Source organism: Electrona antarctica, assembly GCF_951216825.1.
Source record: "Electrona antarctica genome assembly, chromosome: 3".
Classification (NCBI taxonomy): domain Eukaryota; kingdom Metazoa; phylum Chordata; class Actinopteri; order Myctophiformes; family Myctophidae; genus Electrona; species Electrona antarctica.
In genome coordinates, this window is record NC_136808.1 from 48,537,975 (window position 1) to 48,563,263 (window position 25,289).

The 25,289-nt window shown below is 41.7% G+C and overlaps 1 protein-coding gene across 1 annotated transcript; it reads right to left on the reverse strand.

Moving 5' to 3' along the window:
• Positions 1 to 118: 118 nt before the first annotated feature.
• Positions 119 to 24,786, reverse strand: LOC306920906 (nuclear receptor-binding protein-like). Its single transcript, XM_079497888.1, has 18 exons — positions 24,668 to 24,786; positions 23,679 to 24,045; positions 19,700 to 19,822; positions 17,455 to 17,556; positions 15,545 to 15,634; positions 15,304 to 15,344; positions 15,060 to 15,154; positions 13,288 to 13,371; positions 12,647 to 12,705; positions 12,456 to 12,554; positions 11,431 to 11,563; positions 10,340 to 10,430; positions 9,755 to 9,805; positions 9,454 to 9,589; positions 7,987 to 8,040; positions 7,272 to 7,335; positions 4,089 to 4,144; positions 119 to 3,666 (listed from the first exon to the last, which is right to left on the reverse strand). The coding sequence occupies exons 2-18, from the start codon at positions 23,931 to 23,933 to the stop codon at positions 3,571 to 3,573; spliced, it is 1,629 nt and encodes a 542-aa protein (XP_079354014.1). The 5' UTR covers positions 23,934 to 24,045; positions 24,668 to 24,786; the 3' UTR covers positions 119 to 3,570.
• Positions 24,787 to 25,289: the final 503 nt, after the last annotated feature.

Sequence of the window (25,289 nt, forward strand, 5' to 3'; positions counted from 1 at the left end):
TCCCCTGTAACCGCAAGAACTGTCCTGGAACCACAACAATAGAATATGGGGGGGAGATAAAAATAAAAAGACATGGCGTAATGTAATACTTAGCTCTGATGAATAAACAGTTCGTAAGTTTGTTTAACATGTTTATTTGAAAGAATACCCAAAGTACATACCGATAGGCCTAATCTCATGGTTTTCACTCTCTCCAGCTACATTACAGTCTGTCAGAAAACAGACGCATGCGCGCAAAGTGTCATACATGTATCAATTGTGTCAGAACAAACACAGGTAAAGTGCAATCAATAGATCACATCTATAACACCCCAATGACCAATTCATATCAATTGTTCCAACACCACTTTGGGTAGAAAAGGTTTTGTTTGAAGATAAAAATACAGTGAACATGAGAGAGCATCATTATAAGGCTTCATTGATGGTCATATTGGTTTAACATGTACAGGAGACAGATAAACACACCCCTGACTTGCCTTAGAGCAGCATCTCTTTGGATTATACAATCTGACCGTTTCAAAAATAGAAATGTAGATAAGAGAATAAAATAAGGTTAAATCAATGTGATCAGATGAGCTACAGTATAGCAAGAATGCAGACCAGTCCACAATAGCTGAATATGTTAAAGTAATTACATCAGGAGGAGACCTCAATTCATCTGATCTCAACAAAAATCTGCTCAAGAGAAGCACAACTAAAGTTAACATATTTCATACCATATAAAAGTCATACGGGCCCTGGTCCGCAAGGATGACAGTATAACAATGTAACCATCACATATATTCATCCTTAAGAGAGTGATAAGGTGATCTACAGAGAGAGAGGGTTTGACATCTATAGTTTCCATCCATCAGCAAGCTAGCTAAGTGTAGTTAGCCAAATGTTTATGTCTGTGGTCGTTTCTAAGTAAACCTTCTTAGCAGAAACTCTGCCCGAAAGGTCACACTATTATAGTTACTCGTCACCATTTTATGAATAGTGAATTTCTATGTGTCTGTTATTCTAGGAGCTTGTTGTGGACATAATTCCTGATTTATACTTGGTTGTGTGCCAGTGTCTCACCCTAGAAATAGCAGAGCTGCTTGTAGATTGGCTATCGTCTGTGTGCGACACCCACGACACAAGTAATTACCTAAACATCAACACAAGGTAAAATATTCTACAAGATAAGCCACTGATGTCTCCCCTAATCGTAAATCAAGGCACTGACTTGACATCTGGGATATAAACATGGATGACCAAACCCTCTCCATTAAATGACTCGTGATTCAAGATCAAACGTGTCTTCAAAACTGACCAGATGCATAAACATGGCGCGCTTCTGATTTGACCTCATCCACATATTAAACCACAGCTTCGTGGTGGACCCTTAGTTCATATTATGTCATGGGCCAAATTCTACTATATAATTATTATTAAAATTCAAAAGAACATCTCTCTGATGTAAAGTCACTCCAAGGGTGTAAACAACCCTTGGAGTAGGGGTCTCTTAAATCAGTGTCAGTAGACTCACTGACATCAAGCCAGGCGACTGCCATTTTTGCACCTATGGTCAGTTATCAACACAACAAAGAAGAAGGAACAGTAACAGTACAGTATTGTATTGGCTCAGTCTCCAGACAGTGTGGTCTCACACCACAGTAAACCCTTTGTTTAAAAAAAGAAAAGAACAAAAAAGAGACACATTTATAACATAAATAAAACTCCTGACATCTTCCATGAATTGTAAGCGAGAAGAAGGCTGGCTTCTCTTTCCACAGTATGGCAGCTAGGTTCAGGACACGTGCACACACAGTCTAACTCTGTGTGGCCAAACTGAGGGGACAACCGTCAACTCAAGGCAGAGTAGCATGTGTGCACGTGTACACCCGCTGAGCAGCAAACACATAAAATAACATACAAATGTGACCTAAACAGAGCCGAGAGAGAACCTTAAGGCGTGTCTGTGTTGCACAGACATCTACAAGGCAAACCATACAGAAACTTAAAAGGCTAAATAACACAATACCGACGTATACATTGAAAACCACCAACACTGACTTGTATGTCACAGTAACCATGTCACATCTTAACTCGACAGAAGAACAGTCAGGAGTCATAAACGGGACTGAACTGCTACGATGCATTTTGATCAATTAGTACAGGAAATCTATGGAAAATACAGGATCAACCTCTAACTAATTGCAAAAAAAACGAACTCAGCTGATTTTGCATCTTCAATATATCCTGAATAACAGAAAAAAAGTTGCCTGGAATTGTCTGAGGGGAAAGTGTTGAAAATAGCCTGTACAGTGTGGCCACCATTGACATCCTATTATAAGGTAATATTTTCTAAATGTCCTTATGCTTTAAGTAGCATGTGACATATCAAACTAGGGGGTTTTCATGATGCTGAATCCATTCCAAGCATTAGTTTTGCATAAAAACACTCATTGGGCTAAATTTGGCCATAGCAACTTGCCCAAATGTGCTGACCTCATTACATTTTGGCAAGTTGCTATGGCCAAATTTAGCCCAATGAGTGTTTTTATGCAAAACTAATGCTTGGAATGGCTTCAGCATCATGACAACAACCTAGTTTGATATGTCACATGCTACTTAAAGCATAAGGAAATTTAGAAAATATTGCCTTATAATAGGATGTCAATGGTGGCCATACTGTACAGGCCATTTTCAACACTTTCCCCTCAGACAATTCCAGGCAACTTTCTTTCTGTTATTCAGGATATATTGAAGATGCAAAATCAGTTGAGTTTGGTTTTTTTGCAATTAGTTAGAGGTCAAATTACATTATTACTGGACTAAATAGTTTTGGGTCAAGTTGTATTTACCGTTACATTCTTCTAACGTGGAATTTGCAAGTAGAAACCATGCCTTCTATTCTGACCGGTTTCCTTAACGTCTATATTTGGTAGTGATGGGCTGGAGGTGTACTGTAGATCAGACCGGGCTCAGTGAGGTGAGTGAGGAGTAGAACTGATCTAATGAGGAGATTCAGTCAGCTAGGGGGAGGGGTTTGAAATGCATCGGCCTGTGATACAAGTTAGAAATACATTCTGTCACCCTGAGAAGACAGACTCATTAGACAAACCACTCATAACCATCACCTACAGCATCCACGACTCTATGCAACCAATTGCCACTGCTTTACAGGTTGTGGGTGTTAATGTAAACCTTTGACAAGCTGGTCTAGATGGGCATGGTTATGTTTGACAACTAGTACTAACCCACTCACATCACATACTCCTGAAGTACTAATGAGACCATTAACTATATTAATGAGGAAACTTTCAGCTCGTCTTCAAATAAATAGCAGATCCCGCCATAAGGTAAAATGATACACTGCATACAATTCATTGCGTATGGCTTCTGAAAGAGCTTGAACGTTTCTTTTGACACCTCCATGTTCTCTCATTAATGGCATCCTCTCAGCCTTAGCGGAAAAAACCGACAACAGGAAAATTCAGAAGTAGAACAGGGTCCATATTGAAGATGGTAACAGCATTGACACATTATGAAGAAAGAGTAACAGCAATGATTTGTATGAAGAGTCTGTAACCGCACAGACCCCTATGAAGACACCGTAACAGGATTTAGGGAACCATTCCTGTTGAAGAACTTTGTGAAGGCCTCCTCTAGCACAGATGCTAATCTGCTTTGGTCCATCTAGTGACACAAAACACATTCAGTCGGGTTAGATTTTGAGTCAGATAGATTAGATGTATACAAAAACTATGGTTAAGATCCAACAAACAATTCCAAATACTGTGTACACACATGCAGACACGGATAATGTCAGCGTCTACAGACTATATATTAAAGTATGTAGGGAAAAGCAGATGTTAATAAGAATAAAGAATAAATGTTGAAATATTCCATCTCACAGAGCTGGAGTGGACATAACTGTTGGTGGGTGTATTTCATATATGTGCATGACTCATGTACTGTACATTACTGCTGGTGTGGGCACGGCTGCGTAGGTAAAGAGACCATTGAGCAATGAGGGGTCAGTGGGTCACCACACTTTTCAATAACACTTTAGGATAAATATATCAAGCTCAATTACCCCCCCACCCCCTCCCTCTTACCTCACTGATGAAGCCCAGTTGTACCAGCTCACCAGCCAGCTCTTGAACATTCTCATCTGAAACACAGAACACATACAGCAAGGCACTTAGAATGTGTAACCACACACAAGCCCCAACGCAGCCATACACACACCCTTCCAGCGTAATAGAGTTACCACCTCCCCTTCAAGGATGTCAGTAAAGTTTCAGGCTAGCCTCACCCGGTCAAATGCCATTGCAGAGGCACACCAAGAATAAGCATTACACATTATTGTTTGAAACATTTACAAAAGCTTAACTGTGCTGGATTGATTCTACTTGTCAAACAATAAAGAACCTGAGAAGAAGACGGAGAACTCAACATTCAACATGTCCTGTTCACCGTTTTCACAGCTGATCCACATCACAGATACAGGTCGCCTAGCATTGCCAGAATAATATTTTTGCACCGGCAGATTCATCTGGTTTCCAGGCTAACAAAGGTACTCTAGGAACACATTTCTATTTCATCCAAGCCAACTTTTGGATCCCTGAATAAGTCTTTAACTAGCCTCGGAAACCCAGGCGTTTTTATTTAGTTAAACCCATTTTGGACTGAGGCCGATCCTAAAAACCTTAAATACTGACCTAAGTTTTCTGAAAAACTTCAAATATTTATAAATCAGCATTTTTTTTTTACATTTTTGAATACTGTACAGAACCTCAAAAGGGGTTCCCATCCAGAAGTGTTAGAACACCAAAAGGGGTTCCCGCCCAGAATGGGTTAACTGACTTAATTAATTCACAGGCTCACAAAACCATTCCAGTTTAACCTTGGCTTTAACCAAACTGGACAGATCCCCCATCCCTGGTACAGTATGTAGACCCTGCCAGAGAGCAGCTTTCATGGTCGGCTGGCTTTTAATAAACTAGCTGTACTCAGAATAAGAGAAAGAAAAAGCAGCACGGCTAGGTCTGAGGGACAGGGGCTAGGGGTGATAGTCTAGGAACACACTGGAGGTGGTCACCTCAAAAGTTATTGATGTGTCTTTCAGACATACAATATCTACTGTGTATATGGCATCCAGGCACTGACGAGTTCAAACGTTTGTGTTTTCACTTATTTGTAGAGTTGTTCCGATAGTTACCGATACTGGTATTACGAGTACTAAAAATTACTACTTGTACTCGGTCTGACAAAAATGGTATGGGGACAACTCGACTTATTTGACCATTCTACACTCACTTTTGAGCAACATAGTCCCCTTTCTTATGAAATAAGACATTTCTTTTCTGCAGAGATCCTGTACATTTTAATAATAGGTCGGTAGGTTTGTTTACGACTACTGTAGTCTCGTCTTCCTTTGCACATTATTAGCTGGTGATGTCAGTGGCAAACACACTGTACCCTGTACCCTGCTTTATTCGTATGTGTATTGCAGTTCAAAAGTGCAGCTCTGACAGTCAGAGTGCAGGTGGACCGGGGAGAAGAGGAAGAGAATACACTCTAAAAAAGTGATCCTAATAGAACAGCGTGCCCATGTGTTTGTCTGTGTATGCATGCGTGTGTTACATCAGTGCGTATAAGTGAGAGTGGGATTCCAATGAGAGGCGGTTACTTCCCTCGTTCAGGTCGGTGTGGTGAGGTTCAAATTATAATAATAATAATAAATAATTACATAATTATGGTGAACAGGGTTAGGGGAGGATACTGGAGCTAGTGGAGGACCGTATGCTCAACGCAATGAGCGCATAATGGTATAACTTTATCATTTACACTTCTCCTGGGAGAGGTGAAACGCAGTTAACTCGTGGCTCAGTGCACTGCTACATTGGACTTTGCCATCAAGCTACATTGATAAGAAAAGTATAAAAGAAAACCCTCTGATAGCAGGAGAGCAGCAGGAGAGATATGAAAGGGTGTGTGTGTGTGAGTGTGTGAGAAAGAGAGAGTTCCTCTCTAGTGGAGGGATGGTCAACTCCTACCCCAATAAAGCGACAGCTGTCAGTAGCAGCCTCTACACATGCTAAACATTCTCTACACGCCTGCAACACTACACATGCCTGTCATACCAGTGTGTGTGTGTGTGTGTGTGTGTGTGTGTGTGTGTGTGTGTGTGTGTGTGTGTGTGTGTGTGTGTGTGTGTGTGTGTGCGAGCGCGCGCGTGCGTGTGTGTGTGTGTTTAATCATACTTCCCATACACATATTTTAACCATCAGAACAATTGTGTTGTGTGTCCCATTTCCCCTTTCAGCAAGACGGGGTAAAACAAAACTTTAGCACCACCGTCCAAGACATTGTTCTTATAGCAAAATGTTTTCAAAAACCTTTGTGTCAAAGACACCAGGGTGTTTGAAACCCATTGAAATATTAAGAACAAAACAAACAAGCAAGCAAACAAACACACAGATGTCTAACTTTGCATCTGTCCATAACAATCTCAAAGTGCCTTCATCTGATCTTCACACCTCTCACTGGAATCCCACTTTTCACTTTCACACGCATGCAACAGTGTGTTGGAAAGGGGCCACACAGGCCCCGCATGCAACAGAGTGTGTGCATAAAGGGCCACACAGGCACCACAAGAACACATGCAACATAGTGCACATTTGGAGACACACAGGCACCACATTCTGTGGCAAAATCTGAGACGTGACAGTGACCCGGCTACAATGTACGTCATGTGTGTAAAAATATCACAGTGTCTCAGTACAGTGGCAAGTGGCCTTCAGTTATTTTCTTTAATTTGTTTTAGAAAGATCTGTGACAGAAAGCCAGCACCATGCTGTGTTTACATACAGCCTAGTCTGCTGTGACTGCTGCCTCCCACAATGCCCGAATGCGTCCGGTCATAATGGTCTGGAGCACGGGCGCTCTGATCATGATCAAGCGACAAAGCGGATGTGAAGCCCCCCCAACCCACTTCCGTTTCGTCTTTAGATCACACAAATTGACCCTAATATAAGTCAAAATCATCTAAGCATATATTGCTTGCTGCTTTGCAGAAAATGGAAAGATATTTTAAAATATATGTTCGTGAACGGAAATGCCAGCTTCCGTGTTTGGATTTTGGGAGGTGTAGTTCCTTTCAGACTCAATATAGCATTCAGATATTGTGGAATAGTTGTCTGGCTACGCAAGATTACACATAGCATGACTGATTCGCGTCCCGTGTTTGTGTGTGTGTGTGTGTGTGTGTGTGTGTGTGTGTGTGTGTGTCTTACTTGGTAACAGGTCACAGCTTAGATGTCTGTTGAGCTTGTCTTCCAGTTTCAACAGTAACGTCAGCTGTCAGAAGGATACATCAATTCAGCTTGTTGTTGTAATTACCACACTGCTGGTCTACCGTTAGCTTACCTAGCTAGCTTTATTACATGGCTGGTTGAATGCTTGATTCTGATTGGTCAATCGCTGATGTCTTGATAATGACCGCTCCACTCTATAACAGACCTCTGCCTAATCAAACCCCCTGAGCACCAGCTGCGCGGTGCGCCCCACTTGATTTACTGCCGTTTCCAACATGACAGCCATGTGAACACACACACACTAGTGACACACAATGTCATTTACATTTAACATTGAGCGAAAAATAGACAAAGCAATACCCGAAAATGGATTCTATTTGATCAACTCACTTCCTTGTTTTCCAGCCCTGCAGCTGGCCAGACGCAGCCAGCGCAAACTTATGGAATACTTTTTTTGTAATAAGCGGGATAATATCTGGCTAGGTGGTCAACTCCCTTCAGGGAATATGACCACCTAGCCAGATATTATCCCTTACATAATGTACAGTAGTTACTAGTTAGTTGTACTACATTATGAAAGGAAACAATAACAGGGAGAAATTACATTGTGGAATTCAGTATCCCCAACAAGATCATACTACTATGTCAGGGTTTTGGTTTGTGTCCTCGTCAATGAACTGTAAAATAGACTTACATGATGTTTGGCACCTTCCTCCACAGGCTCAATGTTACACTGCATATGAACCACCTACAGAAAACAGACAGGGTAAGGTACAGAAAGGATTCACACCCGTGTGAAGTGAGGGGCGCTCTTATCATCATACTTCATCTCCAGTGGAGTCATGGTGTTTTTTTAAACTGGTACCACAGCGTTTTAATGACGCCACGTGCACGCGCGCATCGCAGAACACAACACACAGAACAGCTGATATAGCCTATTGTTAAATAGTGCATGAGAGTTTTAGACACAAACACAAAAGTAGACTTAAAATAGTCAGACAAACATCTTTACTGCACACTAGCAAAACTAAAAAGTTTGCTTTGGACGAATGAATCTGTTCTGGAGCCTGGAGGAGGCATTCTTCTTGTGTGCAGAACACCACACAGCAGCAGTAGCCTACTGGAGCCATAGCCTACTGCTGTAAGTGTGCATGCATGCTTACCGTGCGCTCAGGTATAAACAGTTAAAGCTGTCCTGTTGTTATGCAAAGTGGTATCCATTTGATTCGTCACGTACGGTACTTGACGCGGCGTGAAAATAGGGGAGCAGTAAACCTAGACCACTGGGTACTTTGTGCGTCTGGTAAGGTCTGGTGACGTGAGGTTGATTAGGTGCATCTTCTCTTGAATCTAGGGGGACGCGTCGTGTTCTGGCGTGCACGCACATGCACCGTTTCGTTCCGTCCCTGCACGTGCACGTCAAAAAATGACTGGTACCACAGCGTGGTACTGCGTTCTACGAGCATGACACCACTGTTCATCTCACACCGGCCAATCACAATTTGCGTCCTTACTTTTCCGTCTTCACTTTTCTGTCCTCACTTTTTGATATAAATTCTTTGTCCACACACATCTCAATATTTGCCATCGACAATGAAAGGAGAAATTAGGTCAAATGTCAAATATGACGTAAATTTGTACGATGACAAGAGCGCCCCTCAATTCACACAGGTGTGATTTTTATCCTCAATACGTACTTTGCTCAGCAAATCAAATCATCACTATGCGGTGCTCAGCCAATCAAATCATCACACAAACACACGAAGATGGGCATAGGAGGGGCTAGCACCCCTCAAAAATCAACATCACTGTTGACTATGTCTGTGTTGATTTTCAGAACTGTGTTCACTCATCTTGTGGAGTATAGTATCTACACAGAATGTGAAAAACGTTAAGTCTTCTGTGCCTCCGTCTACCTGTCTAAAAGCCTCTGTCTACACTCTACATACAGTGAGCAAATCTCATGTTATGTGAGTTGACTCTGTTAACTTTCTCAGGCTTTCCACTGCTCACTCTAAAACACATTATACTCCACATGATGAGCAAACAGATCATTTTGTAAAAATAAAAAAAATCACACGCGTGCAAAGTAAGTGGTGCAACTCCGTGTGGGCGTCCCCGGGACACACACACACACACACACACACACACACGCACGCACCTTGCGTGTCTCCTGTTCTGCAGGTTCAGGTGTGGGCGATTTGACTGAGGGAGTGACAATAGGAGATTGGACCATTTCCTGTTGAGGCTGCTGAGGGCGCGCCAGGCCAAACGCTGTCAGGGGATAGATACCATTCCTAACAGAGAGGGAAAGGAAATGAGATGGTGAGACTGAGGATAAAAAAATATATATATTATGTTGAACCATTCTGGAAACAGGTGAAGTAAAGAAAAGTAGAAACTAGTCCTGTGGTGCCCCCGTGTGGCTAGATAGTATACTGCAGAACTTTATAGTATCTCACCTCACATCCTCCAGGAATTTATCCAGCTCCAAGGCAGGGAACTGAGAGAGTCTGAAGACACGAGAAACACATTGATGATCACAGAACTACATTACGTATCGTATGGATCATGGGTGGGCAACTTTGACCATGGAGAGGGCCACTGTATTTCCACACTCACTCCAGTGAGCCACATTGCATATTAGCTGTCGTAGCAAAAATAGCCGATCTACAAGCTCAAAACACGTGTAGATCAGCTATTTTTTCTATATTTGAATTGAAATCCTGAATAATGTTTTGCTATTTTTGACTTTGTGAACTAAATACAAATACATTGGACATACAAAAAAAAGACAATAACATTTTAATACTAGTAATTAGCTGAAATCATTAATATATCAGTATTCTGATATTAACCTGAGGGGCGCATTAAGTGAAGGTGGATCATATCTGGTGGATCATATCTGATTCTGAATACAGTTTCTGATCAAGATTATGAACTGTAGTAGATAGATATGAGCAACTACGGTGTGAGATAATATAAATAAAATAAAGAAACATCCAGCCTAATACAGACATTGCATCGCTTTAGTCAAAATAGTTTACTTGTACTGCACTCCATCTTTGATCTCAGCAATGATGAGGTTAGGGTCCATGTTCTTTGTGATCTCCTCCAAGGCGTTCTCAGGTATCATGTCTGGAGAAACAAATGTGACCAGATTTGACTCAGAGCCTGCCATCACACAAATTCCAGCTTTTCACCAGAGAAAAACCTTTTTTTTCCCCAAAATGAGTTAACCCATTTTGACCTGAGATCAGATTCTAAAAATGTCTTCTACATCCTGACAGTTTTCTGAAAAAGCTATGTTTCTATGTCAGTGGTTCTTCAATTTTTCAAAAATAGCAGACCTACAAGCTCGTAGCGCGCCACTCGGTGGCGCGCTATGAGCTTGTAGATCTGCTATTTTTCAATAGCTAAAGCATAACATAATGCTAACACCAAAAGGGGTTCCCGCCCAAAATGGGCTAATAGCACAGGCAGACTCTTCACATACTAGAGCATGTCTGAAATAAGTGTCAGAGCTGAAATTGTAATGTAAATATGAAATAAATGCATGTAGCTAGGTGTAATGTTAGAGTCCACAGAAGTGAACCTTTCAAGCCTGTTTTCTCAACTCGCTGTTTTCTCCAAGACATTACTCTATAAGCCATGTCTCCAAAACTGGTGGGTCAAACTGAACAACCAATATGTCAATTTGAAGCTATGATTCCCTGCTTTCATATGACATGAAAAAAACAATGGCAGTCCCTCAGTCAAATTTGGTCACAGATACTAAGCATCAACACAGCATGATGACCATAAATTAGAGTTCCCAACAGGCCTGAAAATGAAGGCCTGCTCTAACTGGGCCCTAACTGGGCCGGCCCGACTATGTTACGCCCGAAAAAAAAGAGGAAAAAATTATAATAATAATTTATATAGCATATACTTTCCACCCGGCCTGGCCCGAAAACGTTTGAGAACTCTACCATCAATAGCAACCACAACATACTGACTATAACATAGTGAATATAAACTTACATACGTGTTTATACTAGAGTCACGCACTGGAAATAGGCGATTTACACGTTAACAGCGTGTCGCAATGCGACGTGTCTGACTAACTATAAACATACATCATCATACTGTGTCTTACGTTGGTGGCTGACAGTGCAGTGTGCAGCCAGTAGTCTGAGTTGAGGAACTTCAAACAGAGCCTTGTTGAACAGTAGTTCTCTGGCTGTAGGCCTCCTGGTAGGATCACACTTCAGACATTCCTGGATGAAGTCCTGGAGAGAGAGAAAGAGAGAGAGAGAGAGAGACACACACACACACACACACACACACACACACACACACACACACACACACACACACACACACACACACACACACACACACACACACACACACACACACACACACACACACACACACACACACACACACACACACACACACACACACACACACACACACACACACACACACACACACACACACACACACACACACAGAGAGAGAACAAGGGATGTCATTTCTGTTACACACACGTGAGATGTGAATATCTCATAAATGATGCCAAGCCGACAGTCGGTCTAATCAGCAGGGGTTCTGGAACCTTGTGTGGGTCTTCTGCTCGGAGCGTGCATAAAATTGGGGCTTGACTCAACAAATTAATCAGTGCTTTGCCATCGCCAGCATTTGGTCAATTTCAAGCCAATCAGCATACACTGGAGTAGGAGAAGGGGCGTGCGGTCAAGGTATTTTCCACACAGAGATCATCATGGTGGTTGTTGTGTAAATGAGGAGGTGACTCGTCCCTGCACTGAGGCAGTTCTGTCAGAGATTACTACTACTTTTTTGGAAGGATCACTGTTGATCTTTGATGCCCCTGCTGTCGTTGGTCTGGCCTTTTCACATTTACTATATGTAGGATATACACATATTGTAGGCGACGGGACGCGCACGCACGGCAACACACACACACACACACACACACACACACACACACACACACACACACACACACACACACACACACACACACACACACACACACACACACACACACACACACACACACACACACACACACACACACACACACACACACACACACACACACACACACACACACACACACACACGTTTGTGTAACCGCATTCTTTTTATCTTTACCCTCTGCAGGGGGTCCTCCAGGGACTGTATGGCGTTGTTGATGGCCTCCTGGGAAACGTACGAGGACTCTCCATTACCCTGGATCTCTAGGACCGCCATCTACAAGACGCACGCGCACAGGTTAGTACGGTAGCTTGTTTTGGAAGCTACTATGACTAATAATGATGTGTGTTTTTAGAGTTGTGCTTCACCTCTAAGGCACACATGCCAAAGGAGTAGATGTCCACAGCTGTGGTCACATCAGCAACAGCTACCGAGAGAGAGTGGAACAGAGAATTCAAGACAACACAGTAACCCATCAACTATCATCAACTACCAAAGAAAGGTCAGCAGAGTCTGCATTTTAGACGCACATTATAACGTGGAATAAAGTTTAATGGTACTCTTCCATCAATCGTTTGTTGAGAGTGCATTGACCTTTTTTTCCTTTCTGTTCATTAATTAATAACAACAGAGTCCATAAAAAGATCAATGTATGAGCAAGATAGCTGGGGTAATGATTGAGACCGGGGTACTTAGTAAGGGGAAAGCTATTGCTATGGATACAACTCACCCACTATAGTGTCAATACCATCCTTTACCATCAGGACGGCGGTACACAGTACCAAGATCATTTTGTCCCCACAAGTATAGGACTTCTGAACTTTGCTGCTTAGTACAAAACGCATTTCCGCAAGGACAATAACTTCACTTTCTGATCAGGCTAAAATATAAAATGTCTTAAGTTAACTGTTTGTCTTGCATCTTCACACAGTTACATAACGGGTCTCAGAGTTCATGTGGGGAAACATTTATGTAACTTAATAGATAAGGGAACATTCTTTCACTATACCTCCATATTCTGGAGCAAAGAAGTGCAGGTTCTTCTGTTCTTCACGACACGTTTTCACATGGTTGTTAATTGTGTCTGGAGCAACTGGAGATGTAGAGAAGAGCAAGAATAGCAAAAGAGACGAGAAGGAAAGATGGAAGAGGAGAAAGAAGGGTAGAAGTGAAGACCAAAAATCAAAGAGAGGAGGGAGAGATAGAAGGCAAGGAAATCCTTTGTACCGGTGTCAACTAGAATGCAGAGCAATGCTCTGAAACAGTGTTTGTGAGAGGTTAGATTAATCATACTATTTGTGCACTTGTGTAATGTTGTGTCCCCACTCTGTTATGCATTTCTGTGTTTACTTTGTTTGTATTCCTTTTTACAGGTTATTACAGACAGGCAATTCAGTCAAAACAGTTCAGTTTTTTTCCCCCTCCCCCCATCCAGAGACAGCAAACAGATGCAAGGATAGAGTATATATGCACAAAATGTATAGAGAATAGGATAGCACACACATACAATAAAGCCACAAAAACTATAAAGAAAAAGAAAAAAGATAGATATATGCATACACATACACACACATGTATACATATATGCATGGTAAATATTGTTAATCAATAGAAGTAATGTTAGTAACCACCAGCAATCATAATCCCGGGAAGGAGATGTATTCCGGCCACATCGACCCCAGTCCCCAGTCCCCACTAGGGGGATAAAACATGGGGTCTAGTTACCGGTGTCCTCATCTGTCCCCTAAAGGTGGCCTTACACTAGCCGATAATCGGGCATTTTTGACGCTCGGGGGGTGCCCGACTCAATCGGGCCGCTCAAAGCGCGATCAGGATCGGCCCGATAAACATCAAGAATGTTTGATATTTGCTCTGCCCGCTCCGATTATCCTGTAGTGTGTGGTGCTATCAGATTTCAGATTGAAAAAAATCGGCTAGTGTACCTTTAGGGAATGTGAAGTTTTCAGCATATGAGATAAACGTAGAGTAGTGTTATGCATTTCTATTAGATTTTTGTCACTGATGTGTTTTGTGTGGCTGCAGCAGGGGTGAAAGCCCAAGCAAAATTTCCCTTTGTGGACAATAAAGTTTACCTTCACCTTGAAGGAGGAGAGAAAGTGATGGACATAACTTTTAGAGAAGATACGTTAGGCTATGAGAGGTAGTTCAGTGGTAGACAGTGTTGATTTCCTCAACTAATACTATGACGAAAAATGTTGACTAACTTTTTTCACAGACAAAAACTAAATGGAAACTAAATTAAAACTAAGCTATGATGACTAAAACTAAGACTAAATAATAAATATATCGACAATTGTCACAAAATATAAACTAGACTAAAATGTTAGAAAGGTACTAGTGGACCAATATAGAGATCCAATATAAGTCATTTTACACTTGGTTGCATGCTGAAAATAGCCGCTCTATTGTGTAAAAACACACTATGACGGCATCAAGGCCCGCCAAAATACATTTTAGTCGACTAAATCAACTGTAGATTTAGTCGACTAAAATCAAATTACATTTAGTCGACTAAAACTAGACTAACACTAAAACATTCCAGGTGACTAAAATGTGAAATGTATATGAAAACTATGTATATGAAAACTATTCAAAAGACTATGACTAAAACTAAAATCAAATTTCGCTGGAGAAGAACTTTGACTGGTCGAAATATATAGGGGTAATTCGCAAAATGACTAAATCGGGAGAAAAAGGGGGGAAATAAACAATGTACCACCAGCTTCATAACCGGCTGCCATTTGATTGTGCCATAAATACCTGAGCCGATCTTAATGAGTCCATTGTGTTGGATGAAAATGGTGTCACAGGTCAGGTTACCATGGATGATAGGAGGGTCACAGGAGTGGAGGTAACTGCACGCACGCACGCACGCACGCACGCACACACCCACACACACACACACACACACACACACACACACACACACACACACCCTTTAACCAACATATAGAAATAATATACTGCATTAATATAATTTAATGTAGTGTAGCTGTACACTGACCTGAGAGCAGAGAGGATCTGGTTACACCATCTCTTCCAGGCCTGCAAAAAATAAACACACATAATATGATTGAAAATGCTATAATTACACATAGTGTTACAGGTCCATTTGGTTCCATTTCTACACTCTGTCTGAGGATTTTACTGTCTACGAGGCTACTGACATCAGCGACATGACGTCACACAACATACATGTGGCGGCCGGCGGGACGTCTGAAGTGTGTACTAATGTTAGGCGTTACCTTTTCATTCATCGTCTTGTGATTCTTCTTTGTCTTCTTCAGAAACTGCTTCAAACTTCCTGATGACATGTACTCTGTGATGAAGATCACCTGTGGATGAGGTCACGTGAACGCATGAGGAACCAGACCAGGCAGTACAGTATGTAAACAAGTATGAACACAGCAGAGTACAGATCCTCAGCCAAGGCCCAACAATATCCCCAGTCTGTTTATTTGGCACTGGTCCTGGGGTCACCAACACTACTAGGCGTCTACATCTCGGGGGCATGAATGAGCAGCGTGCACAGCAAATGTTGTCAGGCAGGGGGAGTGGTTTCACCAGGCTATGAATGAGCAGCGTGCACAGCAAATGTTGAGATATTGGAGACAGAAATGTCATTAGTAGGGATGCACCGAAAGGGAAATTCTTGGCCGAAACCGAATACCGAATATGATTATTATATATCTTTTTTCCTACTATTGCTGTCATGGCCGTACCTTAAAGCTACCTGATTTATGGCAAAACTTAACTTAAATAATAATCACTATTATGGGTCCATAAAACATTTATTCAGCTCTTTTGAATGCATTAATTGCATTCACTAGTCGGTGATATATTTTCTGCCTAGTTGGGCCGAAACCGAATAGGACGAAAATGCATTTTTAGACATTATCTGCCGAATATTTTCTGCGGACGAATATTCGGTGCATCACTAGTCATTAGGAGACAGGGGGACATTAACTCCTTGGTGGATCTAATAACAGCAATTCATTTCTTTGTATTATTATTACATTATACATACTGGGAGTGCTGCTGTTGACTGAACGGATACAGATCAACAACTCATTTAGTTTACTACTTAGCCCATTTTCAAACCGTATTTTTAATCTTTGTGTGACCGTTTTGGCAGCTCTGAAACTCTCTCTTCCTTCCTTCCTTGACTTCCTTATTGACATCCTATCTGCGCGTCAGTCCCTACGTTCCTGCCTCTGATCTTGCCAGTTCCGGCGCTGGAGGCGGTACAATGGGATGTCAATAAGGAAGTCAAGGAAGGAAGGAAGAGAGAATTTCAGAGCTGCCAAAACGGTCACACAAAATACTTAACGGCTTCTGCGCCAAAGGAAAGTTACATTGATGTTTCCGTTGTCTCCTATAGCTCCTATATGCTTCTTTTGGAACATGTCACTATAACACACACAGCGCAGCAAAGGGGTATGCGACGGTAAATCTGTATGCGTTTTATAATTAGCATGTAGCATGACGCCGGTGGGACGGGACCCTCCGGGGTAGCGAAAGACAAGAGCTAAACCGGGTGGTCCCGAGCGGGGCTAGCTGATACCAGTGTTTTCGTCGACTAAAACCAAGACAAAAAATGTTCGTCGACTACCTATTTTCACTGAGGAAAACTAAATGAAAACTAAATGAAAACTAAGCTATGATGACTAAAATTATGACTGACAATTTCGTCAACAAATAAAAACTAGACTAAAATGTTAGGAGGGGACTAGTGGACAAGAGATCCAGTATAAATCATTTTACAATTAGTTGCATGCTGAAAATAGCCGATCTACAAGCCCACAATGTGTCGCGCTGAGACGTGAGCTTGTAGATCGGCTATTTTCAGCAAGTGTAAAATCAGCCATTACGACGGCATCAAGGCCCGCCAAAATACATTTTGTTCGACTAAATCACCTGTAGATATAGTAGACTAAAATCTTATGATATTTAGTCGACTGAAACTAGACTAACATTCCTAGACACATTCCAGGTGACTAAAATGTGACTAAAACTAAATGAAAACTATTCAAGAGACTGTCTAAAACTAACACTGGCTGATACCGACAATAAGCCTCTACTTACTTACAGTGCATCTGTATCAGACTGTCAGTGGATCTGTATCAGACTGTCAGTGGATCTGTATCAGACTTACCCGAGCTCGGGTATCCTTGAGGTCGGCCCAGTATTTGTGGAACTTGACGATGTTCAGATGTTCCAGCTGGATCAGGTTGTCAAACACTGCCCTCACTTTGTCCTGTTACGCACACACACACACACAATGCAGAAATAGAGACAAACACTTCAGATATAAATACACAATAATACAAATAAATAATAAACAAAGCCAAATTCAAAACCATTGATTACTCCAACACAACACAAACTATCTGTTGGGGGTCTGCAATGGATCAGTATATGGACACAAGTTCTTAACAGGCTGCTGCACACACAGACATCATTGTCAAATACAAAGATTTCAACTCAGTACAACAAGGAAACTTCTGACAGCAAATTGTCATCATCCTCTGGTGCCACCTAGTGGTTAGATTGTCAGGGTGGCGATAAAGGATATTCTTTCTTTCATAGCCTGTGTTGAACATAATAAACAAAATGTATGTTTCATTCAGATTAAAGCACAGCACTGCAGAGAAACTGTGTTTGTTTACTTAACCACATGAACTCTAGCGTGAGCGTCCCTATTCTGGGGTGAACATTCTTACTTTACATCAAAAGAAGAACAACCAACCAACCAACTCAGCCATAAGCCTGAGAGAATAGGTGTCTTTTCAAGGGACCACGTATTTTTAAGTGGTAGTACAGTAGTACATAGTTACTATGTATTTACTTAAATAGAATAACTCAATGACACCTTTAGGAAGAAAAAAACAGTACATCTAATTTCATTGGCTTTGAATTTTCCAAACCAGTCTAGTTAGAAATTAGAATAAAGCAGACGCAGAGAGGAGGAGGGGGGGCAGAGAGAGATACGATCAGAGAGGCAGAGAGTTACCGTTTTACGGCATCTCAGTGCCCTCATGTATACATGAAGCCAACAGCTTCTCTGACAACGCCCCTTAGGCAACAGTAGAGCAGTTCATTTCAACCAGAATGACTCCACACTGGTTTTTCCACATTGTATATACAGTGTATAATTGTATATACAGCTTTATGCATACTGTAACTGTGTACACAGAGCCAGAATTGTAGAGTCTTTATCAGTGGGATGATCTGGGATCATCCATGGAAGTAGCCTACAATCTTTGTAAAATAGCCTACATGAATGACACCATTCACATCGTCATAATTAGCATACGTTGTATAATAATTTAACCAATTACGACGAGCAGTACGCGTGTCAGAAGACTGGTGAGGAAATGTTTTAAATAAAAGATGTGCATTTGTTTTTAATTCTAGCCATGAGTAGAGATATATAACAAAGGAAAACCTGAATTATGAATTAAATAATAAATAGCTAATAATAATAATAAAGAATCCTTTTTGAATAGTTAAAATAGCCAATATACATTGACACGTATTCAAAAATGTTTTTCAAAATAGTAAAAAAAAAAAAAAAAGGCAAAGTAGTTTAGGGATAAGGGGTTTAAAATCGTATCCTAGGACAACATGTTGAGGCTAAATGTCATCAAATGGTAGCCTGTCTCCAGCCCTGAATCGCTACCATTCAAAAAATAAGTCCTGGCGATTCATGACATGGAGAGAGCGTTGGAGTGGACTGATGGAAGAACTTGGTGACACATTGCAGGCAAGTGACTTCCTTGGCAAATCAAGACCTGATTATGTAGGTTAGTTACTATGTAAATGTTTAGCAAGATGCAAACAAAGCCCAAAACATGCTCAAACTAGTAGGGTTATACTGTAGTATGACGGTGCAGCATATAAAAAAAAGACCAGATCTACAAGCCTACAGTACAAGCCTACAGCCTACAGTGGTTAGTGTCCGCTCTGAGACTGGAAGGTTGGATCCCCGGCTGGGTCATAGTTACCAAAGACTGGGACCCAGTGACTCCCTGCTTGGCACTCATCAAGGGTTGGATTGGGGGTAAGTTAAGTTCCTGCGACATACTATAGCGTCATGTCCAGGGGGTGTACTTGTACATCAAGCTGCCTCATGCTACAGAAACAGGAGAGAGGCTCCTGCCCTATGGGCCTCATGGCTCGGCAAGGCTTACTTACAGTACACCAAATGACACGGTGTAAGCTTGTATATCTATCGATAGCGTGTCGACTGTCGATATACTGTTTCATCTGTTCTTTTTGGAAAGTGACACCCCTGCATGATGGATTATAAATTTGATTATATTATATATTTATATTATATATTATATAGTGAACCAGATAGAATCCTCTCTCTTTCTTGTGCCCCAACTCATATTTACCTCCTGTAGTTTGAAGTTCTTTCTCTCTGAGAACATAACTTCATTCCACACCACCTCCACCCCTTCTTCTGTGTCCATGGCCAGATAGGCTGCGTCTATACCTGGAACATTACGCTGATTCACCTGCAGCAGAAATGCATGGAAAACAAATGATTAGGTGACTTGTGAACACCAACAGAGAACAGCATCAGGTCAAATGATTAGGTGACTTGTGAACACCAACAGAGAACAGCATCAGGTCAAATGATTAGGTGACTTGTGAACACCAACAGAGAACAGCATCAGGTCAACTACAAATACTCAGAAATTCTGGGTTGTGTGTCCAACTGCATTAACCCATTTAGACCTGAGCACGATTCTACAAATGTCTTCTAAATCCTGACCATGTTTCTATGTCAGTGGTTCTCAAACTATATCATGTCAAGGAGCCCCAGAATTGTGGTGGTTTACACACACCCGTGTGAACTGAGTGGTGTAAGGTCTTATATAGACTGATCAGCTGTGGTCTGACGTAATGTCTGACGTAATGAAATCACACCCGTGTGAACTGGGTGACCATAGCAACCATGCTCATTTTTCGGTACGAACAGACACGTAAACTAACAATGATGAAATCACACCCGTGTGAACTGGATGACCATAGCAACCATGCACATTTTTTGGGTACGGACAGACACGTAAACGGACAGACACGTAAACCAACAAAGCCGGTTGTAGGAGTGGTTTACACCACTCAAAAAACCCACAGTGGGCGGCAGCGGCTAAAGGGTAGAGTGGCCTGTAGAGCAGCCGATGTGAACCGCAAGGTTCCCCAGAGTCAGTGTCCAAGTGTCCTTGAGCAAGACTCTGAACCCATAATTGCTCCCGATGTGCAGGTCGGTGCCTTGCATGGTTTCCTCTGCCATCGGTGTATGAATGTGTGTGAATGGGTGAATGTAATGCACAATCATTGGATATATATATATATATATATATATATATATATATATATATATACACGATTTACGCTCCTTCCTACCTCAAAGAACTAGTCTCCCCACAAAACTAAACTTCTCCAGCCCCTTCTGCTCGACCTACCCTTTAAAAAAAAAGCTGCACTGGTTTTACCTCTGGGCTTCTTAGATATTTTTATAGCGGTGTGATGGTTATTAATTCATTAATAAACTATGTTATGTTTGCAAAAGCATTCGAACATTAACATAACAGGAAAACACATCCATCCCCTGTGCACCTTAAGCACCTTGGACAGCAACACACGACAATCAAGGTTTAACCCCTTCATTATTTAGTCGCTAGAGGGGTGAGATGTAGGCATTTTGAGACGGCAATACATTCTCTCTCTCTCTCCCTCTCTCCAACATGGCTCTGGGCGAGAAACCGTGAGAGTGAACTCTGAACTGACTATGTCTACTGTCTCCCACTTCTCATCAGGATCCCTAGCAAGAGCCTTCAAAGGCTCCAATACATTCAGAACAGTGCTGCTAGGATCCTGATGAGAGTGCGTAAATACGAGCACATCACAACCATCTTCCGCTCACTCCACTGGCTCCCCATTCCCTGCTAACCCACCAGTGCATCCACGGCAACGCCCACCCCCTACCTCAAGGAACTTGTCACCCTTCAATCCTCAACCCGCTCCCTCCACTCATCAAACCTCCTCAAACCCATAAAGACTAACCTACGCAGTACGCACCATGGGTGACCGGGCCTTCTGCTCGGTCGCCCCCGAACTGTGGAACGCTCTCCCCGCCCACCTGAGAGCCCCACAGTCGGTCGACACTTTTAAGAGAGGACTAAACACTTTCCTTTTTACCAAATCATTTTTATAGCCTTGCCCTTATGTTTTAAATGTTCCTGTTCTATTAGATGTTTTTAATGGTGTGTTGTTTCTTTTGCTTTTATTAATTTGCTGTAGCACTTTGAGATTCTGACGAATATAAAGTGCGTTATAAATAAAATCCATTATTATTATTACTGTAGAATTCCGGTTGGCGATGCATTGTTTTTGTTCCCCCACATGAATGCCGAACTGAGAAGTCTGGTCTCGCCAGTCGTGCTACGAGTTCTAATAAAACATGCATATACCATACAAACTAATCCAAGAAGTACTTCTTGTCGGAATCACCAAAATTATTAATTTAAGGGGGGAATCATTATGGAGGAGTACGTTTTATGCCCAGCTTTGTGTGTACCCCATAGCGATGATTTGATTGGCTGAGCAAAGTACGTATTGAGAAAAAACAAATCACACCCGTGTGAAGAGAATAGATTTCAAAACACTACTCAGTCTACAAAGCACTAAATAACCAAGGCCTCGCATACATAACAGACTTTCTATCACCATACACTCCATCCAGAACACTAAGATCCTCCACAGCTTGACACAAAAAGGAAAAAGAAACCACTAAAGAAAATAGGAGAGGCCGCATTCGCCTTCTATGCACCAAAACTATGGAATACAATTCCTCAGGAAATCACAGAGGCCAACTCCATCAACAAAAATTAAAAACACACCTCTTTAGATTGGCCTTCTCAATCCTCCCATAGCACTTTATAGAAGGTTCCCCGGTACCGTGCTTATTCTCTCAAATGCCTTAGACTTAAATTAATAAATGTTATTTTCATGATCTTATATGTATGTATTTTTGAGTGGTGAAAACCACTCCTACAACTGGCTTTGTTAGTTTACGTGTCTGTCCGTACCAAAAAAAATGAGCATGGTTGCTATGGTCACCCAGTTCACACGGGTGTGATTTCAGCTTTGTTAGTTTACGTGTCTGTTCGTACCAAAAAATGAGCATGGTTGCTATGGTCACCCAGTTCACACGGGTGTGATTACATTACGTCAGACCACAGTTGATCAGTCTATATAAGACCTTACACCACTCAGTTCACACGGGTGTGATTTTTAACTCTATGCCTGACCTTTTATTCCCCTCTTATGTTGATGATTATTTGCATACTATGTGGATTGTGTCTGATGTTATGACCTGTGTCTGATATGTTATGACCTGTGTCTGATATGTTATGACCTAACTGTAAAGTACCTGATTTCTGTCCTGCCTGTGCAGTGCTTTGAACTGCAACTCTGTATGAAAGGTGCTATATAAATAAAGTTTAATATTATTATTATTAAGTGAGGGGCGCTAATATATTAAAGTCTAACTCATGTTGATTAGGTGATGTAATGGTGATGTAAAACAAACGGTGCCAACACAAACATTAAACACCATTAACAATAAAGAGACAATATGACGTAATGAGGGACAATATGATGTATCGATGGCATTTTTAAAACAAACATTGAACTAAAAACAAACATTAAACCTGTATATAGGAGGGGCTGAAGACGGGAAAGTGAGGATGCAAATTGTGATTGGCCGGAATGAAATGATGTATGATCATGAATCATGATGATACGAGCGCCCCTCACTTCACACGGGTGTGATTTTCGGTTTCTGCCCACCAAATGACTTAAAGTGATATCCGCTCTAGAGCAGCCCAAATGGACCTCTAAAAAAGGATTCGATCCCAGTCTACAGTGGTTCCCAAACTTGTTCATGTCAAGCACTCGCAAATTGACACTAATCAGCCCGCAGACCCCCATTTGAAAAGATATGCCAGGGACCCCCATAAGAGAAGACTTTTTACAGCTCTGGCATGCGATTCACAACCAGTTTAATTTCAAGGGCCCCCAGTTTGACATGCATTAGGCATGCCATTTAATGGCATTTCTATCTCTGGGACCCCCAATTTATATTGTAAAATCAATGTTATTTTAACTCAAGAGTGCACCATTATAGGTCTGTAACTCAGAGAGTGTACAAATGTACACTCTCTGAGTTACAGACCTATAATGGTCCTTTTGGTTTGGCTGGGGACGCCCTGGAACTCCCTCAGGTACCCCTGGGGGTCCCCGGAGTCTGGACCCCACTTTGGGAACCACTGGTCTATACATCATATGTGATCTCTCTTTCACCTCCTCTCTGCGTTTCTGCCAGCGGCCACAGGGACTCTCCTCCAGGATATCAGACTCATCCTCGCTCTCATCCTCATCCTCCGTTGCCGTGGTAGCAGGAGGCGGTGGCGGCGCAACGGATACGGGTGGAGAAACAGACGTGCCCCCCGGCTGGGCGTTGGCAACGCCGTTCCCAGTTACAGGTCCTGCGGTCCCCTCTGCCTTGGTCCCCTCCACACCTGGAGGTGACTGAGTCAGAGGAGGTGACTCTGACATGACTCGTGTGCTGCGTCCCTTTGTGTTGGTTGTTCTCAGGGGATATGTCTCGCTCTACGTTGTTCCTAACTCCCCTCTTCTCTTCCTTCAGAGTGGGACCCAGGCTGAGGAACTGGAAGCAAATGCAAACATACTGCTTTAGTTTATTCTCCCCCCTTCAAACTTCTTTATTGACTTCTAATTTCACCTCCAAATACTCCACAGACCATGGATTTTTTTTTAAATAAATTTCAAGTCAGTTTATTGAAAATGGCACAAAAAAAGCAACAGTCTGGAAGTGAACTTGAGAATGCTCATGTTTTGTCAAGTTTGAGGAGGCCTATAGATACAAAGTATTACATAACCAACGTTTACTATCAACATGTAGTCTTAGTACTGTTGAACAATACTAATGTTGACACCACTAGGCCAACTGTAACTCAGATTAGCTATCCAGCTACAGTACCTGAACAACCATGTCATAGATAGTTAACTAATTTGTAATTCGGCATAATTTGTTAGCAGTGAATTCACCAGTCAGCTATGTTCTTAGCCAGCTAAAAAGAGACGAACTGTTAGCTTTAGCTAAACTCAACTTCAGCCCTCTTTCTTCTTGCTAACTTTCCTTCCTGGCTAACAAGCTAACGTTATCTAACTAACCAACAACCACAGACTGTCAACAGACAATAATGGGACAAAAAGGCTACCACGCAACACACAACCACTGTTACGTTATTTATCTTTGGATAACTTACTGGAGGAAGAGCTATTCCGCGCGGACACACAGTCAGAGCATATTGTTCATTTCGTCAAGAATGTTGCTGCTGTTGAATTGTTGGAGTGGAGTGGGAGGGGCCGCCGTGGAGTGGTGGAGGAGGCTGGCTGCGCAGCCAAAACGCAGCCTTAACCATAAAAAAGAATTAAATACATACATCCATGTAAATAATAATAATAATAATAATAATAATAATAATAATAATAATAACATAAACAACAACAACAATAATATTATTATTAATAAGGGTAATAATAATAATAATAGGTACCACCGCCACCAGTTTAATATATGTCAGGTTGTGCAAAACAATCCCAGATGATCAGACGAATTTGTGATGAATTGAACAAGGTGGACCCTCTTGTAAACAAGTGTAATGCTTAATTGGGTCGTCCACTCACAGTTAACAGTCTTTGTATTGAGTTTGTGCTTGAAATGTACTGTAATTCTGCAAACTGTTAATAAATATTTCAATCAATCAATCAATCAGACAAAGCCTTCCATGTAAATAATCACTGATTGAATATAATATTAGGTGAACACACATGAGGTGGCGTAGTAGTTGTAGAGACCTGAAATGTTAGCGTGTTTCATGTCATCAT